Source organism: Eucalyptus grandis, chromosome 9 (genome assembly GCF_016545825.1).
Source record: "Eucalyptus grandis isolate ANBG69807.140 chromosome 9, ASM1654582v1, whole genome shotgun sequence".
Taxonomy (NCBI): Eukaryota; Viridiplantae; Streptophyta; class Magnoliopsida; order Myrtales; family Myrtaceae; genus Eucalyptus; species Eucalyptus grandis.
The window spans coordinates 6,046,026-6,067,500 of record NC_052620.1 but is presented as its reverse complement, the minus strand read 5'-3'; the positions used below and the strand labels follow the sequence as shown (position 1 = coordinate 6,067,500).

Sequence of the window (21,475 nt, the reverse complement as noted above, 5' to 3'; positions counted from 1 at the left end):
CCCTTTTTTTTTTTTTTTTGGTGCTTTACTTTCACTTGGTCCATATATGACCCATTTAACTAAATATGGGTCATAATATGGGTTTATGACCCGTTTTGCTAGCTTTACTTAAGACGAGTGAACTAGTGTGGATCGAGCTTCAGTTGTGATAAGATTCTTATAAAGTGATACCACCGACAAAGTTGGCCTTAGACTATGCGCCTACGCTTGCGATAATTCCACGGTGGTCGGACCCTTTGGAGCGAATTGATACCCTAAAAGCTACTAGAACATGTTATATACCGACCGATTCTTGCGAGACTTACTTCCATAGGTGGTAAAATGTTGAAAAGATTTATTCTTAGATCATCATAGATAGCCCATCTGGACAGTCGATCGTATGGAGCCGACATGGGAAACTGCATGATTAATAGCCTAGATGGCCTAGGCACAATGGTCGGTATACCACGCAAATTGGTAGGGATGAAGGGATCATCCCAAGAAAATAGAGCATGATAGCCTATAGGTGGTCGGACCCTTTGGAAGCGAATTGATACCCTAAAAGCTACTAGAACATGTTATATAACGACCGATTCTTGCGAGACTTACTTCCATAGGTGGTAAAATGTTGAAAAGATTTATTTTTAGATCATCATAGATAGCCCATCTGGACAGTCGATCGTATGGAGCCGACATGGGAAACTGCATGATTAACAGCCTAGATGGCCTAGGCACAATGGTCGGTATACCACGCAAATTGGTAGGGATGAAGGGATCATCCCAAGAAAATAGAGCCTCATCCAACAAGTAATGCAAATTGCTTGAAGATTAACTGCAAACCATGCTTGCAGAATTTTAAGCCTCACTTTTTTTTTTTTTACTTTCTAGATTTTGAGGATGATTTCATGCTCCAATCTAGTATCATGAATATATATGGTTGGAAAGCTCAAATTTGCCCTGTGCCCCGAGGAAAAATTTTGAGGTGGTGAGCATTTACTTTGTTGCATTTATGCTTTCTTCTGAATCTCAGACCCCTCCAATATTGGTGAAGTTTATGTCCAACTAGGTAATGGAGAGGATGAGGACAATAATTTGGTCTCTTTGAAATTCTTAACGGGGGTGATTGTACACTCAATTTCAAAAGAATGTTAGTACAAGTTCGATGAAAAGTTAATCAAGCAAGTAATTAGGCTGACGGCGACAATCCCAACCAGCCCCTTTGAGTCCTTACCCCCTTTACTTTGATTTATCTTGATTCATGTCTAGGCAATCGCAAACGTCTAATTCCAAGAATTTGAATTTTCTACTCATCCCCAAGCCCCGGTGCACAACTTCAAGTACGGTTCAACATGTGGACGAAGTGATATCTATATGTACAATCTTCTCCCAAACGGCATATCAGAAAAGATGACTCGCAAATTTGTCCATGCAACTCACAGATTTCCACGGTCACAAATGTACGTAACATTTGAAAGAAAAGCATTAATGGGAACAACATTTTCTGGACCATCCTTTTCCCATCCCAAAATCCCCGTGCACACTCGAGCATGGCAAAAGACTACAAAGATGAGGCACCATAGACTTGCAGCACTTAAGAGAACAAGATGGAGCATATATATGCATATGCATAATCTTTCCCAGAATGTAAAGCAATAAAGATGATCAAGATAATCTAACCATGGTTTGCCTGTCCAGAATCAACAAAAGCAAGGCAATAACAGATTACCTTGTCGACAATCATCCTCACTCATCAGAACTTTTAATTCGAACATTCACAGGGAACTTTGTCCTTCGGTAGTACCAATGACAAGCGCTTAAGGGAATATCCGTATACAACTCAAAAGTCAAAAGGGCAATACTAATAGCACTGACCTTCTCAAACATCCAGGTATGGCTCTCTTTACAGATAAGCTTCATCAAATCCAATTTTATTCTTCAGCAGGTTGACCCAAACGTATCCCTTTTTCAGATATTTCTCTGCAATCTGCACTTAATAGAACGGAAGTGCAGTTTATGACCAACAGACTTGACTTTTGGCTTGAGCCAGTACTTCCAACAGCCGAGCAATTCAATTTCAGTAAGTCACAAATGGCATACAAAATGCATAGCATGCATTTGGCTGCTCAGACAATTTGAAATAGAAGAATAAGAGTGCTTTGTTCAGTAACAGTATCTACAAGAACATAAGCTCTCCAAAGCCGGGCTCCAGTCCACAAGCTTTTTTACCTCTGGACTTTGTGTACATCAGGTGTAAATCATCTGCTCAGACAACTGTCCTTCATGAAAGATATCAAAGGTCATGTCCAGGAATGATTTAGAAACCAGCCCATCCTGCAGGTTGAGAGGATGATTTGTTCTCCCTGAACTTTGAATCACCAAACCGCTGGGAAGTGCTTCCTTCTCGAATGGGTTTTGATATCTGAGAACTGGCATTGGGCATGGCAGTAAAACTCTCCGACCCAAAGCCCCATGTCTCATTTTTTGATGCCGCTTGAGTGCCCTGCTTACTTTGTTGACCATTTCTTGTCCTAACAGATCTGGAGGTGGTATCCCTTGAAAGAGGCTGCCTTGGCTTAGGATCATCGGCAAAAGCCTGCCATGATGTGGGTTCTGGGCTTTGAAAATTCTTCTCAACTTTTTCCTGATGGGTGTCCCAGTTGGTTTTTCTAGTTTCCTCTGATGGCTGTATTAACCGAAATGTCTGTCAAGATAGAATGTAACACAACCTAGAAATTGCATGTGATGCATTAAATAAGACAAAAAGAGAACAAAATTACCATAGCAGCAGCAGATGACTCGATTCTAGTAGGGGTTTGATTTCTCATAGCATCCCTGCTTGGTGATGGAGCTCTAGCAGCAAGAGCTTGTTTGAGTTCCTGTATTTCCTGCCTCTGAGATCGGCAAATGGCAGATAGCTTTTCATATTTAGAAGTCATCTCAGTCTTTTCTAGGTTTGCTTGCTTCAGCTGCTCTTTTAGCCTCTCTAATTCAACATCCAAATCTTCTTCCTTTTGCATCCCGTGATTACTGATACCAGAGCTAAATTTTTTGGCATCAAATTCAGCAACAAAGGTATTGAAACTGTCATCTTGAAAAATGGCCGCATTCTCAGGTTTTGATGCTCCAGGTCTCTCATGACGCTGGTCTGAATCTTTTTGGAAGAAGTTTATCTCGAAGTCTTTATGATGATTGCCCTCAGGCCTAAGATAGTTTTGTCCAGGCACACTCCTCCGAGTAGGTTGTGGCTGTACATTTACCTCTTTCTTCGGAAAAGTGTTTTTGGAGAAAGTATGATTCTCTGCATGCTCTCTATCAAGTTTTGACATTCTATGACTTGTTGGTTCTTCATCGAAACTTGGGCCAGTATTATCCTCAGCAACAACTGAATCCCTCGCATGCTGACTAGACCAGAAAGCACCAAGCGACCCTCCACCTCCACCTGCTTTAATATGCGGTGACGATTTGACTGAGTCACTCTGTGAAGGTGGGGGTGGCGGACTTCTACGAGGCACCGGTGACACCCGATTTGTGGACTTTGGAATGCCTGGAGGATAAGGATGCTCACCTTTTTAAGTCTTAAATAAAGCAGAGAAGTAGACATTGTCAAAGGAAGAATTGTCACTCGAATACTTGAGTGACTGAGTTGTAAAATTACAAAAATTTATTACGTAATTCTGTGAATCAAACTATCTGCATCTCAAAAGGGTTTCATATATATCAATGGTATCAGTTCCATGTTTGAGTAGAACAAATGTCAACTAACAGGACCAACTTCTTATGCCAAAAATAAATAAATAAATAAATAAATAAAGTACTACCTGCATGAATCTCTGCTGATTGCATTTCTGGGGACTGATCAGGCAAAGACTTTTGCTGTCCAACAGGTAACTGCTCATTAGCACGGAACCACACCTGCCACCAGGGGAAGAAATTGCCAACATCAGCGAAACAGATTGTTGAAACTCCACTGAGTGCATGCATACTATGATCTATGACTAGTTTAATTTCATCAAGATCAGTGGCCGATCAAGCAAAGCCCTTGCCTGCGTGATGTCGGGTCTGGCATCTGGAGAGGCTTGAAGCATGTCATTAATTAGATCCGTGATGAAAGAGCTGTATTTTGGTAACTCCGGAATACGATAATTCCCATTCAGGATTTGTAGCTTGGACTCTCCATCAAATGCAGATTTCAAGTAGCAAATCCGAAAGAGGAGGCATCCAAGAGCCTAGGATGAAAAAATAAATAAGTTACAACTGACTATTATATTCCTCACTTCCAAAAGAATATGAATGCCAACTTCACATACCCATATATCTACTTTTTCGTTTAGGACCTCCTTGCGATATAAATCCCACATCTAAATCAGAAAGGCAACAAACGGGATCAGACATTTCTACCGCCAGAGTCAACAAACATATATGTAAATGCACAAATCTTTTTATTCAACCTCAGGAGCCCTGTATGCAGGTGTTGTGTGTTTCCTGATATTGTCTTCTTCAATACCCATTTCTTCAGGCTTGTCAAACCGTTTGTGATTGGTAGAGGTGCTTCCGAAATCACACAACTTCCACAGGCCATCAGTCCCCAACAAAATATTCTCGGCCTTCAAGTCCCTATGCAATTAAACAAGGACTACTTGAGAATGCAAGATGAAGATTGCCTCCACCAATTATTGAAAAAGCACATCAAGGATGCTCTTTTTGCTCCTTCCCATTTTTTTTATTTTTTCCAAGACTGAAAACTATCCTCATAATCCTCCCAAATTATATCCGCTAATCTTTAGATTTGACCTTTGGATTTGATCTTTGGATATTCTTTTCATCAGTCATTTTCATGATCAATATGCATCAGACCCAAAAGTGGCCAGACTGAACTCAGTCAGCAGGTTCCTTGCTTTCGACCAATAACACAACCAAGAGTCTCAGTTGCTAATAGAGGGGACAAGTTATACCATATGATATAATCTGAGTATCGATAAGCCTGATCCAATATAGAGACCATAACAAGTACAGAGATCATATAAGTGCCAACTCATGTATCCACTCCCATTAATCTTTCTGAAGCAACTTTCTTCCTAGTAAATTAGAACAGAAAAGTGGCATAAGCTAGAACAGAAAAGTGGCATTACGACCTTTTGCTAGATGCCAGTACTCCTAGATGAAACAGAGATGACGCAACAGATACAATGATTAGGAGTAATATTCAGCAACTCGTAAGTACCACAGTAAAATTATTAAATACCAAAGTATGTGCTGTAGGATTTCTAAATTCAGCTGTTAATTTAAGCATATAACGGCAAAATCCGAATAAATCCTCAAGAACTCACAAATATATAAGCAATCAAAGAAGAGCAGGATCATCGAATTGCAGCTGTTGGGTCTAATCCAAGTGGGACGGATGCACGGAAGGCTAACAGGATTGAAAAAAATCACATCTTCAAAGGTGCCATTTATAATACAATGAGAGGGAGTCTGCTGTCAAATGTGTCAACTCATTTAATCGATCACATAGCAAAGATCAGTAGCGAACAGATTGCAGGAGTCGGATCATTGCAGTATGTGGAATGAGAGAGCAAAAGTTACAAGATTCTTTCTTTCCTTTTATGGATCACCAAAATCTCATCTCTTTCCCTTCTCTAGCATCGATAAGCAGGGACTAGCTTACACTGGCAGACATGTCAAACGCAATAACCAGAAGGCAGGAGCTGGGAATTGGCGAGAATTACCTATGAGCAACGGGAGGCGACTGGCAGTGCATTGCGAAGACGGCATTACAGACGTCCCTGAACATCGCCCATATCTGCTTCTCCTCAAAATGCGCAGCTCCCCTGCTCTCCAGCACATGAACCAGCGACTTCTCGCAGAAATCCATCAGCAGCAGGACTTCCTTGGTCCGCCCCATGTCCAGCACAGTGTGAGCCTGAAGCGCGACCACGTTCGGGTGCCCCGCCAGCGATTTCATCACCGCGATCTCCTTCATCGCGACCCCCAGCGACTCCTCGTCGTTGCAGATTATGTGCTTCAGCGCGAACTGCCTCGACACGTGCAGCGCGTCCCGGGCCAAGTACACGCACGAGAACCCGCCCTCGGCGATGACGTTCCGGACATGGACCTTGACGTTCCCGATGTCGATCGCGCGGCCCTCCAGCCCGGCCTGCTCCTTCTGCCCGAACGGCTTGAACCTCCACATGGTCTCCGGACGGTGCGGGATCCAAATGGGTCGCGCAGATCGGTCCTCAGCGGGGCGAATCGCGATCTGGGTCGCGAGGTCCCGGGGATCCCAGATCGCCGGCGGTCCGGATCCGGCGGGCGGCGCCGTTCAGGGGAGGTGGGTCGGCGCCGGCGGGGGACGGGGAGCCCTAGGGAGGTGGAGGGAGGAACTAGCTCTTGGGATGGACCGATTCGGTGTGCTTCTTGGTGCTATCCTGTGCGGTGGCGGTGCTGGTGGTTGTGAAAAAAGTGAAGCTTTTTAGACGGCTGGTCGCCATAATGCTTGCCTTTGAAGTAATGAATACGTTGAAACGTGGGATCAAACGCGCTTTTATGGAACCTTATTTGATTGAACTCAGTACCCCGAAATGTTTTTGATTTTTTGTCCAGAGTTTAGTGAAGTTGGTTGTGTGAAATTGGTTTGCGAAATTGATGGAATTTTAAATGTGGCCGACTCGTTTCGATAGTTCATTTGCATACCCGTTTTGTAATATAATTTTATGAATAGATTTAGTATGCTTTCTATCGTTTAACGGTTGTCATGGTATTTCATGTTCGTTCAATTAAATTTTCTTTATTCGTGTTAAAATTTTAAAAAATAAAAACGAGTATCAAAGAACGGATGTACGATTATATGAATTTTAGTACAATGTTCAAATAATTCCAAATATCTTGATTGATGTTCCAAAAAGAAAGTACTATTGATTAGACTTTGATTTATCTCATGTGACAGAAACATAGTGTGACTCCGTAGTCTTCTGGACCATGTGTTTTTGCTAAATGCCACTCACTCTCATCAAAATATGTGGAACTTTGGAAGCCTTCGACTTGTTTGTATCAATTAATCTTAACCCGCTGGAAAAATCGTGGCAAGAAAAGAAACACAATGGAAAAATCATTAAGGCAATTTATTATAAAAATGATTTATTGGCAATATGGCCAGATTTGCGGGCCTTAATCAAATCTTCTCAAGAGAGAATCTTTTGTTTGGAATGAGGCGGCTACTAAAGCATATTCCGGCATATATCTGAAGGAACTGATGTCACAAGCACCGGCCTTAGCTTTGCCAGATTCCAGTAAGCCATTTGTCATTGAAACCGAGGCATCTGCCGGTGACGGCACAGGAGCATCTATAATGCAAGAGGGACATCCCACTGCTTTCGTCAGCAAAGCTTTGTCAACTGAACGCCTGAGTCCTTTCAGTTTATGACAGAAAATTGATGGTACTGGTTCATGCTGTCTCCAAATGGCATAGTATTCTCATGGGGTGGCTTCTTTTTCTATCACCAAAGCTCAGTGTGAAGTTCTTGATGAGCCAAAGAATCCGCAACGTTAGCCGCTGAATTGGTTAGCCAAGCTTATGCCTTAGGACTATGAGAGATATGTTTCAAGCAAGGGAAGTAAAATGTAGCCTGCTGATGCCCTGTAGAGGCTCCACTATTCTTAAACATTTGGCAATCACTTTGACGCTCGTGGAGCCGTCTCTTTTGCAAGAGATCAAGCAGGGTAAGGAGGAGGATCCCAAACCTTAGCCGCTCAATTCAACTGCTCAGCAATTACTCATTCTACTGCCTCTTCCAACGGATGGCATAAGGGGCACGATAACGAAGAAGGGCAGACTGGTAGCGGGCAAGAACGGAGAATTAGAAAATAAATTATACTTCTTTACCACAACTAATCCATGGATGGTCATTCTGGAGTGCGAGCAACATGAAGGGAGTTGCGTCCACTTTTTACTCTAAGGTGCTTGAAGAACAAGTCAGACAATGCTGCTACTCCAGGCCTGTTGAAGCCTTTACCTGTCCCTGACAGGGTATTGCAGGAATTGAGCATGGACTTGGTTGGTGGCCATCCTAAATCCCAGGAAAAAGATGAGAACTTTTTCTCAAGTCAAATATTTTGTAACAAGAAAATATCTTTATTTATTTTTAATTATATCAACAACTAGATCGAGAACGAAGAGTTCATATGTATTCTAAGAGAGACAAAGAAAAGGGGCTAGAGACCCCTCAAAAAATCAAATGCCTCATAATTTTCTTTTGAGCTATTTCATATTTTAGGATTACTCAATTTGAGTTCAAAGAATACAAATGATTTTTTTTATAAAGAAAAAGAAGAATACAAAAGTATTAAATAATCACAGTCTAATTTATTAAATTTAATGCTTTTATAGATTGATTTGACATTAGAATTGTATACATAGACATATCTTCTAATTTCTCAAGCTGTACAAGGAGAAAGCTTTGTATACATTCCTAGGAAGGGTTCTAGTTTATCTATGTCTATCCCATTGAGTCGTTTATTGAATTGTTGCAATTGATGTTCAATCCTAAAGAGAAGGGAGAGATCTTTGCAAAGTGGGTTTTTATGATTTAACAAATTCTCAAACGTATTTAAATATTCTTACTATTTTATTTTATTTTTAAATTGAAAGAGGAGCTCAACCTATAGGAATTGTTTATGATATTTTAAAGAAGGCAAGGGTATGTTTTTGCAGAATTTCGACTTAATCAAAGGAAAGCCAATATGTGGGTGATTCTTTTATAGCTTTGCATAAGTTTTTTTTTTCCTAGTATACTTTGGGATGTCATTTTCTTCAGATATATAAGCTTGGACAACCTGAGCTGCTGATGAAAGCATGTCAGGAACAGGTAAAGGCTGCAACAAGCCAGGACTTCCCAGCAGAGCTGCGAGCGATAGAGATATCGTCTTCATCAGCAGATTTTGGATTGCACGCTTCAAACTTCTGGGGGTGGGACCTACATCATTCTTCAGCTTGTCATCCGCAAAGTGATGGCCAAACTTGGGTGGTCAACAGATGAGTAGCCTTATCTTGGGTGGATGACTCATGATTGTCCCACCAGATGATGGAATTGGCTTTACTTGGCATAGTGGTGGGACAACACTAGTCATCACGCTTCTTCTAGAATGATGCTTTACGATATTGTTAGTGGCTGAACACCATCGATCCCCATTGCACATGTGCCTAGGGATGTTGTGCCTCCCGCTGTTGATCAAAGATTACGAGATCGAGAAGTAGTCACTCAGCTTTTGAAAAACTTGCGTCAGGCACGAAATAGGGTGAAGAAACTAGCTTGACTCTCAAAGACCGGAGAGATCTTTTGATGTTGGTGATTAGGCTAATACTTGTGTTTGGCTCAACATTTAGAAAAAGGTCTTTGAGTAACGCAGAGAATTTATATTTAAAAGGTTTTCATGAAAAGTAAAGATTGTTTGATAAATTATTATTGAAAAATGCATTGGAATGTGACTTTGAGTGACTTTGAGAAAATACTGTTTGATAGAAACACATGAAAAATCTTTTAATGTGATCAATAAAAACTTTCTAAGTTTAATTTGTTCAAAATTGAAAAAAAAAAAAAAATGACCACAACTTTTACAATTTAATTTAAATGTTGAGAATAATATGGAAGAAATGCATTACCAATATTATAAATATAAAATCACGCTTCTTTTTTTGCTATGAAAAAGGATCGGCAATAATTCATTTCTAAAAAGGATTACTAATCCTTAACTTTTCAAGAAATCCTTCATCAGTAATTGTGCATGACTGATTTTTTCTTTCAATCTTTCCGACCTTAGTTCCGTAGGGTTGAGCCAAAATTTAGAGATTATTTGTGTCATTTTCTTTTAACTAATCTTTCTAGAGGTGTTGATACTTTGCATATCTATCTAAACAACGTTTCTTGTGCATATCATGAAGATTATTTCATTAAGCATATAGAGGAATATAGTACATTGACATATACTGCACGTTCAGTCGCTCTTCCTTAAGACTTTAATATGTCTCCAACGAGACTCCATGTAGAAAGAGTCGTCGTTTTGGGCATAAACACCACATTTGAAGGCATGAGAAGTCCCTCCTCGACCATCTGTCTCTAATACCGGATACCCATCAATGTAAACCTTCACTTTCGAACCATCCACGTCGTGTATGACATTCAGCCGGAACCACTCGTCATAGATCTCTTCGATGAGGACCTGACTCCTGTAGTACAGGAGCGAGCCATTATACACTCTTAGCATGAGCGTGGTTGCGTGAGGGCTCGCTCCAAACACTTGCATTATGCACACGCCTGAAGTCCCGGTCGGGACATATCCGTACCCTTCGAATTCCATACGCCTGAGGAATAGCCGTATCCCTAAGGCGGAAAATGATGTTCAAATCGATCAGAGTAAATCAAGTGTAGGTAGGTACGATATTCTACACAAGTGGTTTCAAAAAGCTACAAAACAGCACAATATTGTGTATATATTGTAGATTAGGTGTACTCTGATTAAGCATCTCTTGGTCTTGTGCATTCGATTTGATCTATATCATTTTAAAAAGGCCAAAAGAAGAAGAAGAAAGAGAAACCTATCATAACGAGACAACTCTGAGATAGCTAGTATAAGCACCTAGAGGGGGGTGAATAGGTGCACAAACAATTTATCGAGATACGGAAGCGATTCTTGGCAAATGATAGAAAGGAAATTCTCTCTTAATTAACAAAATGAAATACGATCAAGGTAAAGAGAGTAAGGAAGAGAGAATTGAACACATGATTTATAGTGGTTCGGCTTATTCCAAGCCTACGTCCACTCTTCCGCACCGACAGCCCTCTACCGGTTGGATTTCACTATGATCAAAAGAGAAGTTACAGCACACAGCCTTTGCCTTAATTTCACAAAACAGATGTTCTACCACACCTCCTCAAGGTTTCTCACAAATATAGACTCTCTTTTGTATACAAGTATTCGCTCAAAGTGATTGTCTAAACAAGAAGGAGCTTCGACTTTGGAATTCTTCTATCGCGCACACCTCAAACACCTAAGACCTTCTTCCTTATATACTCCTTTATGCCATCATACCCGTTGGCACTTTCCAAAGGAATTCCTCCAATCTACCCGTTGGACGGAATCAATTAGGAAGATTGTTCGAGCTATTAAAGGAACGTGTCGATAACCCATCAATCCTGTTCGCCTATACAATCAGGATCTCGGTTTCCATAAGTAAAACCTTCCAAAAATATTTAGGCAATAATCGAATCTTCAATCATCGAATCAATCTCGATCAATCAAAGGATTCCGTTACGTCTTCTCCAGCCCACGAGATCTTCTCCAGCTTGATAAGATTAAATCCTTGACGGAACATCCAGCTTACGGATAACCTTTATTCAACGGATTAGAGACTCCAATGAGGATAGACTTTGAGTCTTGAGTCTGGCTGTCCTGAGGTCTTCGACTTTAAATAGCGAGTCCGCAAGCCTTCGCACTAGATCGATGGAAACGTTTTGTCAACTTCAAAACACTTCAAGAAGATTTCTCCAACAATCTCCCCTTTTTGATGGTGACAAAACTTTCCGCATATTTGGATAACTTTCCCGCAAAACATTTCTCAAACACATATGCATATCTTATAGAAATAAATGGCTAAATGAATAACACTAGAATCTCGCAACCACGTAAAATAGGTTAGTATACGATAAAGCCATCCATAAGATATCAATACTTGGTTAATAAAAGCAGTCAAGTCCAAGTCTAGTTCGTTTTCATCCGGACACAAAACAAAGTAAAAAAAAACAATCCAACAAACAATTAAAAGTTTAACAATTGAAAATTTGATCAAATCTTGCATCTCTCCCCTTTTTGTCGCATTAAAAAGGTTGAGATGAAGTCAAGATTGCTTGGGAACGCGGACAAGCTGGAAATCTTCCATAGACTGAATGATGCCTTCCAGCCTTTTAAAGTCTTCCTTCGCTTGTGCAATTTCCTCACTCTTGGCATTGGCCTCGATTCTCGAATGTAGAGGGCTTGGATCTTATCATTCAATGAACATGAAGAAACTTGACCTGCATTCTTCAAGCTTTGAACTTCGCATCCCAAGGCATAAATTTGACCTCGCATCTCCAAGAGAATATCCATGATTCTGCGAAAATCTGCTGCATTATCTGTCTGGGTACTTGCTTCGGCCCGATCTGATGGAGTAAATGCAGACGATGGTAGATCAACATAATCTCGCAGATTTGGCGATGAAACTTCATGACCTTCTTCTGGAAATTGAGAGGTATAAACATCCTCTGGGTCTGCAGGTGAGCGACTGACTCATTCACTTGCATCAGGATATGAAGACTTCCCTCCTTTCTCTTGATCTCCCCCTGTTTTCATGCCTACAGGTGGAGAAGAGAATTCCTTAGGTTCTCCTTCTTCTCTTCTTTCTTCTTCAGTCTTTCCTCCTCTCGCTTCTTTTCACCTTCTCTTTCTTCTTCTTCCTTCTCCTCTCGCTTCTTTCGTCATTTGTTCCAATTCTTTCGGGAACAGACGACTTAAATTCTTCAAAGCCATTGCGAGATGGTGATGTCTTCCTCATCATCTTTATCCTCAACGAGGAGAGCTCTTCTTCTCTTGGATGGAGCAACCATGGGCTCCTTCCCTTTTCTTTAGATGCAGAAGAGGTTTGATGAGTTTTGGCGAGTCTTCTCCTTGAATTTTTCCAACTCCTTTCTCGGTTCCTTCGGACGCATTTTGGTCACCATTTTCAGTCCTACCACTATATGATCGCATGGTCGAACACAAAAGATTTGTGGAGGCTGAATATTAAGATGTTTGAATAACTTTGTAACAAGGCTTGGATAAGGAAGTTGACCTCTGTCCTTCATCATTGCTCTATACATGTGAAACATAATAGTATGAGGGAGAGAAAACCTTTTCCACAGAGGATGGCATACATCAACTTTGCCTCCAACTTGAAACATCGCTTTGGAAGTTGATTTTGGTCGGAGGCAATTAATCACAATCTTGTGAAGCAAGATGTTGAATGCACTCATCCTTAAATAGGTGATCTTCTCATCTGTTCTCCTGTCTTTCACCGGTTCCGGTGTGGCTCGAGCAATGGAAACTTTAATTGGTTGATATCTTCCTCTTTCGACTCCTAACACATCTCGCCAAAGATATTCATATCCATAACATAATCTTGGTCTTTAACGCTGAAAGAGAATCTATTCGCATCCAAAAAGCTAAGATTTGAATAGAAATATGCAGCTAATCCAAAGATAAGCCACCGTATTGTCGAATGTAACTTTTCAAGTTGAAGATGACTGAACTTTTCCCTCAAGTTCACATTCACAGCATCCGAAAATCAAAATCCACACTCCTAGGGTTTATTACCCCACGCTTCAGCAATTTCGAGTACGAGATCCTTTTGTTCCTTTGATCTGAACAAATCTCCCATTTTTCCTTGAATTTCAGCCGCAATACCCATTTTCGGTTGAAATAGGCCATACAAATTGTCATCATCATTCCCATCTACAGATTCGGCCCCAAATCACGAGGATCACTTGGGATATTCGCAAGGGTTTCCTCACCACCCCTTTGCGAGCAATTCCCAAACTTTCCATTTTTCGCGAAAGATATATTCGTTCTTATATCCTTTGTCTTTAAGAAAATCGTCAACATAGTTCAAAGGAGTACGAATTCCTTTTAAGGCACGATATAGCTTGTAAATAAAAGCGGGCTTTTGAACTCTTACTGGGTCCGCATCCTCGATGATTTCTTCCCGTTGTTGATGATCAACACCTTGAGGACTAGATGGTGGAGAATGACGCTGCTGAGAATGTTGTGGGCTCGGTTGCTGTTCTGGAGATACTTCTTCTTCAGTAAGATCGAAGTGCGTAGGCCCCTCACTCATTCGACGTGGTCCCCTGCTTGCTATTCTCGAAGACTTCCTTGAAGATGACATCTTTCTCGCCTTTTGGAAGATTCCTTGCTTGACTTTCCCAAGAAAGATGACAACTTTTTGAAGATTAAACAAAGAAGACAAACGGGAATGGAGGATCGATGCTTTCTAGGGTTTTTGAGAGTAAAGTGAAGAGCAATCGACAAGTGCTCGATCGGTTAAACGAACCGTCATAAAGGAAATAATAAAAAATGCCTTTTCAAAATAACTGTCTTTTTCCGCAAAAATAGCTATTTCAAAAATACTTTCTTTTGAAAATGAAATGATGCAATAATTATGTCGATTAAATATAGCAACAATTTAAACACAAATCGACTGGCCGTACTTTTCAAGATAAGATTAGAGAAAGACTTACAGTCGATGGTCGTACCAAGACTATCTTACGTATAAAGTCTTGTTTGTCGATTTCCTCATACCTCAAAATGTTGAGTCTGGAACGAATAGATTCAAATTGATTTTTCTCCAACGGCTTTGTGAATATATCCGCCAGTTGGTTCTTTGAGTCAACAAATTGAATTGAAACATCTCCATTTTGAACATGATCTCTAATAAAGTGATGTCGAATCTCTATATGCTTTGCTCTTGAGTGGAGAATTGGATTTTTGGTGAGATTGATAGCGCTGGTGTTGTCGCAATTAATCTTCATGCATGAGTCTTCAATTCCAAAGTCTCTTAGCTGTTGTTTTATCCATAGAATTTGCGAACAAGAACTTCCAAGAGCTACATACTCGCTTCGTTGTTGAAAGAGCCACGTGCTTTGTTTCCGTGAAAACCAAGATACTTGTCCCCGCTTCCAAGCAACCGGCAAGTTCCCGAAGTGCTTTTTCTATCAACTCGCAACCGGCCAGATCTGCGTCGAATATCCCATAAGTTTAAGATCTTCCTTCTTAGGATACCAAAGACCGATGCTTGAAGTTGATGAAACATATTTAATAATACGCTTCGCAAAGATTCAAATGAGATTCTTTGGGTCCGATTGAAATCTGCACAAATGCAAACACTAAACAAAATGTCGTCTAGAAGCGTAAGATAAAGAAGAGATCCGATGATACTCCCGTACAGCTTTTGATCGACTTTCTTCCCTTCTTCATCTTTGTCTATCTTTAAGGCACTTGACATTGGTATGTCAGCCTTTTGCAATTGTCCGGACCAAACTTTTTGACAAGATCATTTGCATACTTTTCTTGATGAATAAAAGTTCCTTCCTCCAATTGTTTTATTTGAAATCCAAGAAAGAAGGTTAACTCACCCATCATGCTCATTTCAAATTCATCCTGCATAGTCTTAGAAAATTTCTTGCACAGACTTTCATTAAAGGATCCAAAGATAATATCATCGACATATATTTGAACAAGCAGAAAAATTTTGCTTTCTCTTTTAATAAAAAGAGTAGTGTCGACTTTACCTTTAACAAATCCATTTTGAATTAAAAACTTACTTAATCTGTCGTACCCGTGCTCGAGGTGCTTGCTTTAAGCCATATAAGGCCTTTTTGAGTCTCGAATACGAGTTTGGTTTCCTTGGGTCTTCAAACCCTGGTGGTTGTTCCACATAGACTTTCTCATGGATGAATCCATTTAGGAAAGCACTTTTGACATCCATTTGGAATAACCTGAAATTTTTATGACAAGCAAATGCAAGTAATAAACGAATTGCTTCTAACCTTGCTACCGGTGCATAAGTCTCGTCATAGTCAATCCCTTCTTCTTGTGTGTATCCCTTGGCCACGAGTCTAGCTTAGTTTCTTACGACTTTACCTTTCTCGTCCATCTTGTTCCTGAATACCCATTTAGCTCCAACAACCGATTTACCTTTCGGTTTTGGAGTTAATTCCCGTGACATCATTAATTTTAAATTGTCCGAGTTCTTCTTGCATAGCTTCAATCCAGCTTTCATCGGATAAAGCTTCTTCTATGCTCTTGGGTTCTATTTCAGAAATAAGAGCCACGGCACTAGACTCTTCTCGCCTTTTGGATCTTGTGCGTATTCCTTCATTGATGTCGCCAATAATAAGATCTTTGGGATGACTGGACTTATGTTTCCAGTTGCTGGTTAATTTATCGATTGATGATCACTTCCTTCACTTGAGTCTTCAACAGCCACTTGTTGTTGATCCTTCAAAGTCTCGAACTCGCTTATTGAGATTTAGACTTTGTAGAGTCTCGAGCAGATTCGCCTCTCTTCGAGATGAGTCTCGAATGAATTCACTTTGTGTAGAATCTTGGAATTTGACATTCATTGATTCTTCCATAGTTTGAGTCTTCTTGTTGTAGACTCGACGCTTTGCTTGTGGTTGAATATCCAAGGAAGATGCCTTCATCTGACTTTTCTTCAAACTTACCAACTCGATCATTTGCATTTTTCAATATGAAACATTTGCATCCGAATACATGAAAATACGAAACAATTGGCTTCTTTTCTTTAAATAGTTCATAAGGGGTTTTTTTTTTTTCTAAAATAGGCCTTAGAAAGACTCTATTGATAATATAACATGATGTTGAAACTGCTTCAGCCCAAAAACGTAAAGAGATATTACTTTCAATTAAAAGAGTTCTAGCCATTTCTTGAAGAGATCTATTCTTTCTTTCCACGACTCCGTTTTGCTCTGGAGTATATGGGGAGGAGAACAAATGTTGAAAACCAGATTCATCACAAAATTTTGCAAAGTCTTGATTTTCAAATTCACCTCCATGGTCTGTTTTTATACTTGAAATAACATACCCTTTTTTATTTTGAACCTTTTAAGCAAATTTTTCAAAGTAAGAGAAAGTTTCAGACTTACTTGTCAAGAAATATACCCAAGTAAATCATGAGTAGTCATCCACAATTACTAGGCAATATTTCTTACCTCCAATGCTCGCGTTCTTATTGGTCCGAAGAGATCCATATGCAAGAGCTGCAAATACACGGTTAGTGGAGACTTGATTTATTGGTTTAAAGGAATTTATTACCTGTTTTCCCAATATACATGGTGTACATAGATCAGACTTTTGATATGATAAATTGGGTAGACCACGAACAAGCTTCTTTTGCTGAGATTTTGGCTATCTCGCTTCATGTTGATATGCCCAAGCTTTTTGTGCCATAAGTTTGCTTCGTCTTGGATTGAGATTAGACATTGCGATTCATCTGGTTTCACGTCCAAGAGGTAGATATTTCCATATCTTCGACCCATGAATGACTGAGTAGAGTCTTTACTGGTTCCCGAACAAATACCCTCTTGAAAGTTGATTCTAAACCGGCATCACAAAGCTTCGATCGATCTTTGAGCATTGTAATTGAGCCCTTCAACTAAAGAAACATTGCTTATTGTGAGGTTCCCAATCTTTACAAAGATTCTAAATCCTACTATTTTTCCTTTGTGTTTCCTCCAAATGAGACTTTTCCACCGTTCATTTGAGTGAGTTTTATGAAGTAATTTGAATCCCCCTGTCATATGTCTCGAGCATCCACTATCCAGATACCATTTTACTTTTTCTTGATAGTGACTCCGCATTCAAAAAGAAACTCAAGCTTTCTTTGGTATCCATATTTTCTTGGGTCCTTTTGAGTTAGTCGATATACGGTTTTTGCCCGGACTTTATTGACAGTCTCCAAACCTTTGGACGTCCTTTCTCAAAATGATCCGTACTATTGCATTTTGAACATTTAAGAGCATTGCGACCTACTGGTTTTACAAAGTTCCTTTCAAAATGATTTTTGTAAGCATTTCTTGTGGGTCTTTGTTTGATTCTTTCTTTTACTTTAGGAAAATCAATTAAATGAATGGTTTAAGCAAGTCATTCCCAATCCGTTTATTGAAATAAGGTCTTTGAGCGAAAGTATTTTCTCCAGTTTTTCAGAACCTAAAGAAAATCTCTTGGAAATATTTGAAATATCATTTTTCAAGAATGCATTTTCTTTTAAAAGATAATTTTCACTTTCTTTGAGAGAAGCAACATTCTGGTCTAAGTATTTCACTTTTTCCTCCAAAGTATTCTCATGATGTTTTAAAGCAGAATTTTCTTTTTTGAGTTCGGAAATTCTTTTAAGAGAAGTCTTAAGACTAAAACATAATTCATCAATGTATTTTGAAACTTTAATAGGGATTTTGAAGTTGCTTACCTCGACCCACTTTCGAATCGCCTCTCGAAGTTTGATTCTCGAATCCGATTGTGCCATTAGACATATGTTGGCATAATCATCATCACTATCTTCACACTCCGTATCACCCCGTGTTCAGCTTTAAGAGCTTTTCGATATTTTTCAGTTTTTCCTCTTCTTTTTTCGGAAGAGACAAATGAGTCGATGTGTCCCTTTTTCTTGCATTCAAAGCAGACTACATCTTTGTTTGATTCTTCATCTTCAGAAGCTTAGTCTCATTTGCTTTTGAAAACTTTGTTTCTTTGCATTGAATTTTCTTCCTTTTCGTTTATCTTTCGAATCTTCTTATCATGAGAGCAAGTTCTTCATCATCCAAGTCGTCTTCGAATCTGTTACATCGAATCATCATTAGATTTTAATGCAATAGATTTCTTACCTTTAGGGTCTTCGTCTTCATTGATTCGTTCCACTTCATAGGATTGAAGAGTCCCAACCAACTCATCGACGACAAAGGGCACGATTCTTTGGGTCTCCCGATTGAGGTCTATATGTGATTCCAATTCTTGGAGAGTCCACGCAAAGAACTTGTTTACTTTCATGGGATCGAAATTGGTTGACCTTGATTTTCAAGACCATTCACAATATCTGTAAAACGACTAAACATGTCAGTTATAGATTCTCCTGGTTTCATTCTGAAGGCTTCGTATTGACCGAGAAGAATGTTGATTCTTGTCTCTTTCACTCGATCGGTTCCTTCATAGGTAATGTGTAATCTATCCCAGACTTCTTTGGCTGTATCACAAGAAGATATTCTGTTATATTCAGTAGGTGATGAAGCACAATATAAAGAATAAATTGCTTTTGCATCAAGAGCTTGTCTCTTGATTATTTCTTCCTGAGTCATTTCGCTAGACTCAACAGTGTCTTTTTCTCTTTCTGAGATAGGAACAACTTTGGGAACAATTCCTTTTTCTACAACGTCCCATTCCAGAGGATCCTTTGATCTTAAGAATGCCTTCATCTTGTTTTTCCATATGTTGTAGTCCTTTCCATCAAAGTAAGGTGGTCTCGTGTTGCTTTGCCCTTCTACCAGCCCTGGAGCCAACATACTAGCCATGGATCTTTAACTCAAGTAAAATACTTCAAACAAAGTGAGTACACAGCTCGATACCAATTGAGATAGCTAGTATAAGCACCTAGAGGGGGGTGAATAGGTGCACAAACAATTTATCGAGATACGTAAGCGATTCTTGGCAAATGATAGAAAGGAAATTCTCTCTTAATTAACAAAATGAAATACGATCAAGGTAAAGAGAGTAAGGAAGAGAGAATTGAACACGGATTTATAGTGGTTCGGCTTATTCCAAGCCTACGTCCACTCTTCCACACCGACCTCTACCGGCTGGATTTCACTATGATCAAAAGAGAAGTTACAGCACAGCTTTGCCTTGATTTCACAAGTGTAGATGTTCTACCACACCTCCTCAAGGTTTCTCACAAATATAGACTCTCTTTTGTATACAAGTATTCGCTCAAAGTGATTGTCTAAACAAGAAGGAGCTTCAGACTTTGGAATTCTTCTATCGCGCACACCTCAAACACCTAAGACCTTCTTCCTTATATACTCCTTTATGCCATCATACCCGTTGGCACTTTCCAAAGGAATTCCTCCAATCTACCCGTTGGACGGAATCAATTAGGAAGATTGTTCGAGCTATTAAAGGAACGTGTTGATAGCCCATCAATCTGTTCGCCCATACAATCGGATCTCGGTTTCCATAAGTAAAACCTTCCAAAATATTTAGGCAATAATCGAATCTTCAATCATCGAATCAATCTCGATCAATCAAAGGATTCCGTTACGTCTTCTCCAGCCACGAGATCTTCTCCGAGTTGATAAGATTAAATCCTTGACGGAACATCTAGTTCTGGATAACCTTTCTTCAACGGATTAGAGACTGTCAATGAGGATAAACTTTGAGTCTTGAGTCTGGCTGTCCGGAGGTCTTCAGACTTTAAATAGCAGAGTCTGCAAGCCTTCAGACTAGACTGATGGAAACGTTTTGTCAACTTCAAAACACTTCAAGAAGATTTCTCCAACAAACTCTAACAAGCAAAATGACTGACCGGACCAGGACCGGACCCGATCCAATGAATCCCAACATAAGTAACTATACCGACAAGGTATTGAATCACATCGGGGCTTAAAACTCTTCTCTTTTTTACCCACAATTCATGGTCCCTCAGAGTAAAACCAAACAATGAAGACGCACACATTGTTTACTTGATTAATACTAGGCATTAAAGTTGAGGATAATTTGTTCTGTATGAGAAGCGAAGTTCTGACTTCTCAGGATGAGAGGCGCAAAAGTGACCGAGGGAGGCGCAAAAGAGAGAAAGGCTCATTGAGGGTTTTGTTTCGCCCTTGCTAAACAAAATAATAACATACTCTAGGCTGCTTCCACCGGTCCAATTCCTCCCCAAGAACCAGAAATCGGGCTGGTTATTCCAAGTTCCAAAATCTTGGAATCAGAAACTGGACCAGTCACCTTGGTAGCCACACAAATTGGCCTGCTCGTTACGATCAGGTTGGACCAAGATGGAAATGCACTCTTAATTCGTTTTGGATGGGAAACCAGGTTTACAAAAGTATTCAAACCGAACAACAGGTCAGCTGGTCCCTACCCATGACCCAACATCATAACTTCGTCATCATCAACCGATACTGGCTACAAAGTGACGACATCCCCCCGTAAAACCAGTGAGACCAGTATGCCATGTACTTCACCGAAACTACATAACAAGCAAGCTATCTTTTCCCAACAAACTTGTTTGGCCCCTTGTTAAGTTACCTGTATCGCGATCTCAGTACGAGGCTCGGTTCGGCTGCTCAGACTATGTGGCTTGTCTGTGGAGTAAACCCAGCATTTATGGATGCCGTTGCTGAAGGAATAACGCTGGTCCTCCGGCACGTCGTATGGCTTTTGGATGTGGTAATGTGAACGGTTAAAAGGCAGAGACACGAAGCCTTGGGTTGGATCGACGGGCCCCGACAAAGCCAAGCTCCGATGCACTAGGATGATGAGATGAATGATGATGGTAATTGTATACTTTGCTTTTGAGAAGAACAAGGTAGACATCTTAAGTGAAGGAAAGGACTTCGGCCTGGCCTGTGGAAGGCATTGTGATGATCAAGAATCAAAATGATATATATTTGGATGAAGATGGGAAGGGTTAGGTGGAGGGTATCTGGCGAACAGCAGAGCACGACAAAAGCAATAATATAAGACAACGAAGAAGGGAAAAAGAATAAAAACGAAGAAAGAGAAAAAAAGATATTAAATTTTGTCATTAAATTTTAGTTTTTGGGCCTCACTAGATTTACAATACGGCCAGTTGTTTCTTCTATGTGTAGAGGAATTTCGGCGGGTATATCTTCTTGTTCTATGTGATGCACGATGCATGTGA

The 21,475-nt window shown here is 40.0% G+C and overlaps 1 protein-coding gene and 1 pseudogene across 2 annotated transcripts; both read right to left on the bottom strand.

Annotated features, from left to right (window-relative positions):
- Nucleotides 1–1,624: 1,624 nt before the first annotated feature.
- On the bottom strand, nucleotides 1,625–6,468 carry LOC104418170 (AP2-associated protein kinase 1). Of its 2 annotated transcripts, none has more exons than XM_039301798.1 (7): nucleotides 5,706–6,468; nucleotides 4,428–4,593; nucleotides 4,287–4,337; nucleotides 4,023–4,205; nucleotides 3,798–3,891; nucleotides 2,757–3,523; nucleotides 1,625–2,680 (listed from the first exon to the last, which is right to left on the bottom strand). In XM_039301798.1, the coding sequence occupies exons 1-7, from the start codon at nucleotides 6,167–6,169 to the stop codon at nucleotides 2,294–2,296; spliced, it is 2,112 nt and encodes a 703-aa protein (XP_039157732.1). In that variant the 5' UTR covers nucleotides 6,170–6,468; the 3' UTR covers nucleotides 1,625–2,293. The 2 variants fall into 2 exon arrangements, with proteins under 2 accessions (XP_039157732.1, XP_010027725.2); XM_010029423.3 differs by having other exon boundaries at nucleotides 1,625–2,662; nucleotides 5,706–6,466.
- A 3,498-nt stretch (nucleotides 6,469–9,966) lies between these two features.
- On the bottom strand, nucleotides 9,967–21,147 carry LOC120288361 (annotated as a pseudogene).
- Nucleotides 21,148–21,475: the final 328 nt, after the last annotated feature.

Excerpts from the sequence above, each read along its gene's own strand:
- LOC104418170 (XM_039301798.1), bottom strand. The coding sequence starts at position 6,169 with ATGTGGAGGTTCAAGCCGTTCGGGCAGAAGGAGCAGGCCGGGCTGGAG. Across the intron at positions 4,338-4,427 it reads CTGCATACAGGGCTCCTGAG|ATGTGGGATTTATATCGCAA; the intron begins GTTGAATAAAAA and ends TTTCTGATTTAG. Across the intron at positions 3,524-3,797 it reads ATCAGCAGAGATTCATGCAG|GCATTCCAAAGTCCACAAAT; the intron begins GTAGTACTTTAT and ends CTTATCCTCCAG.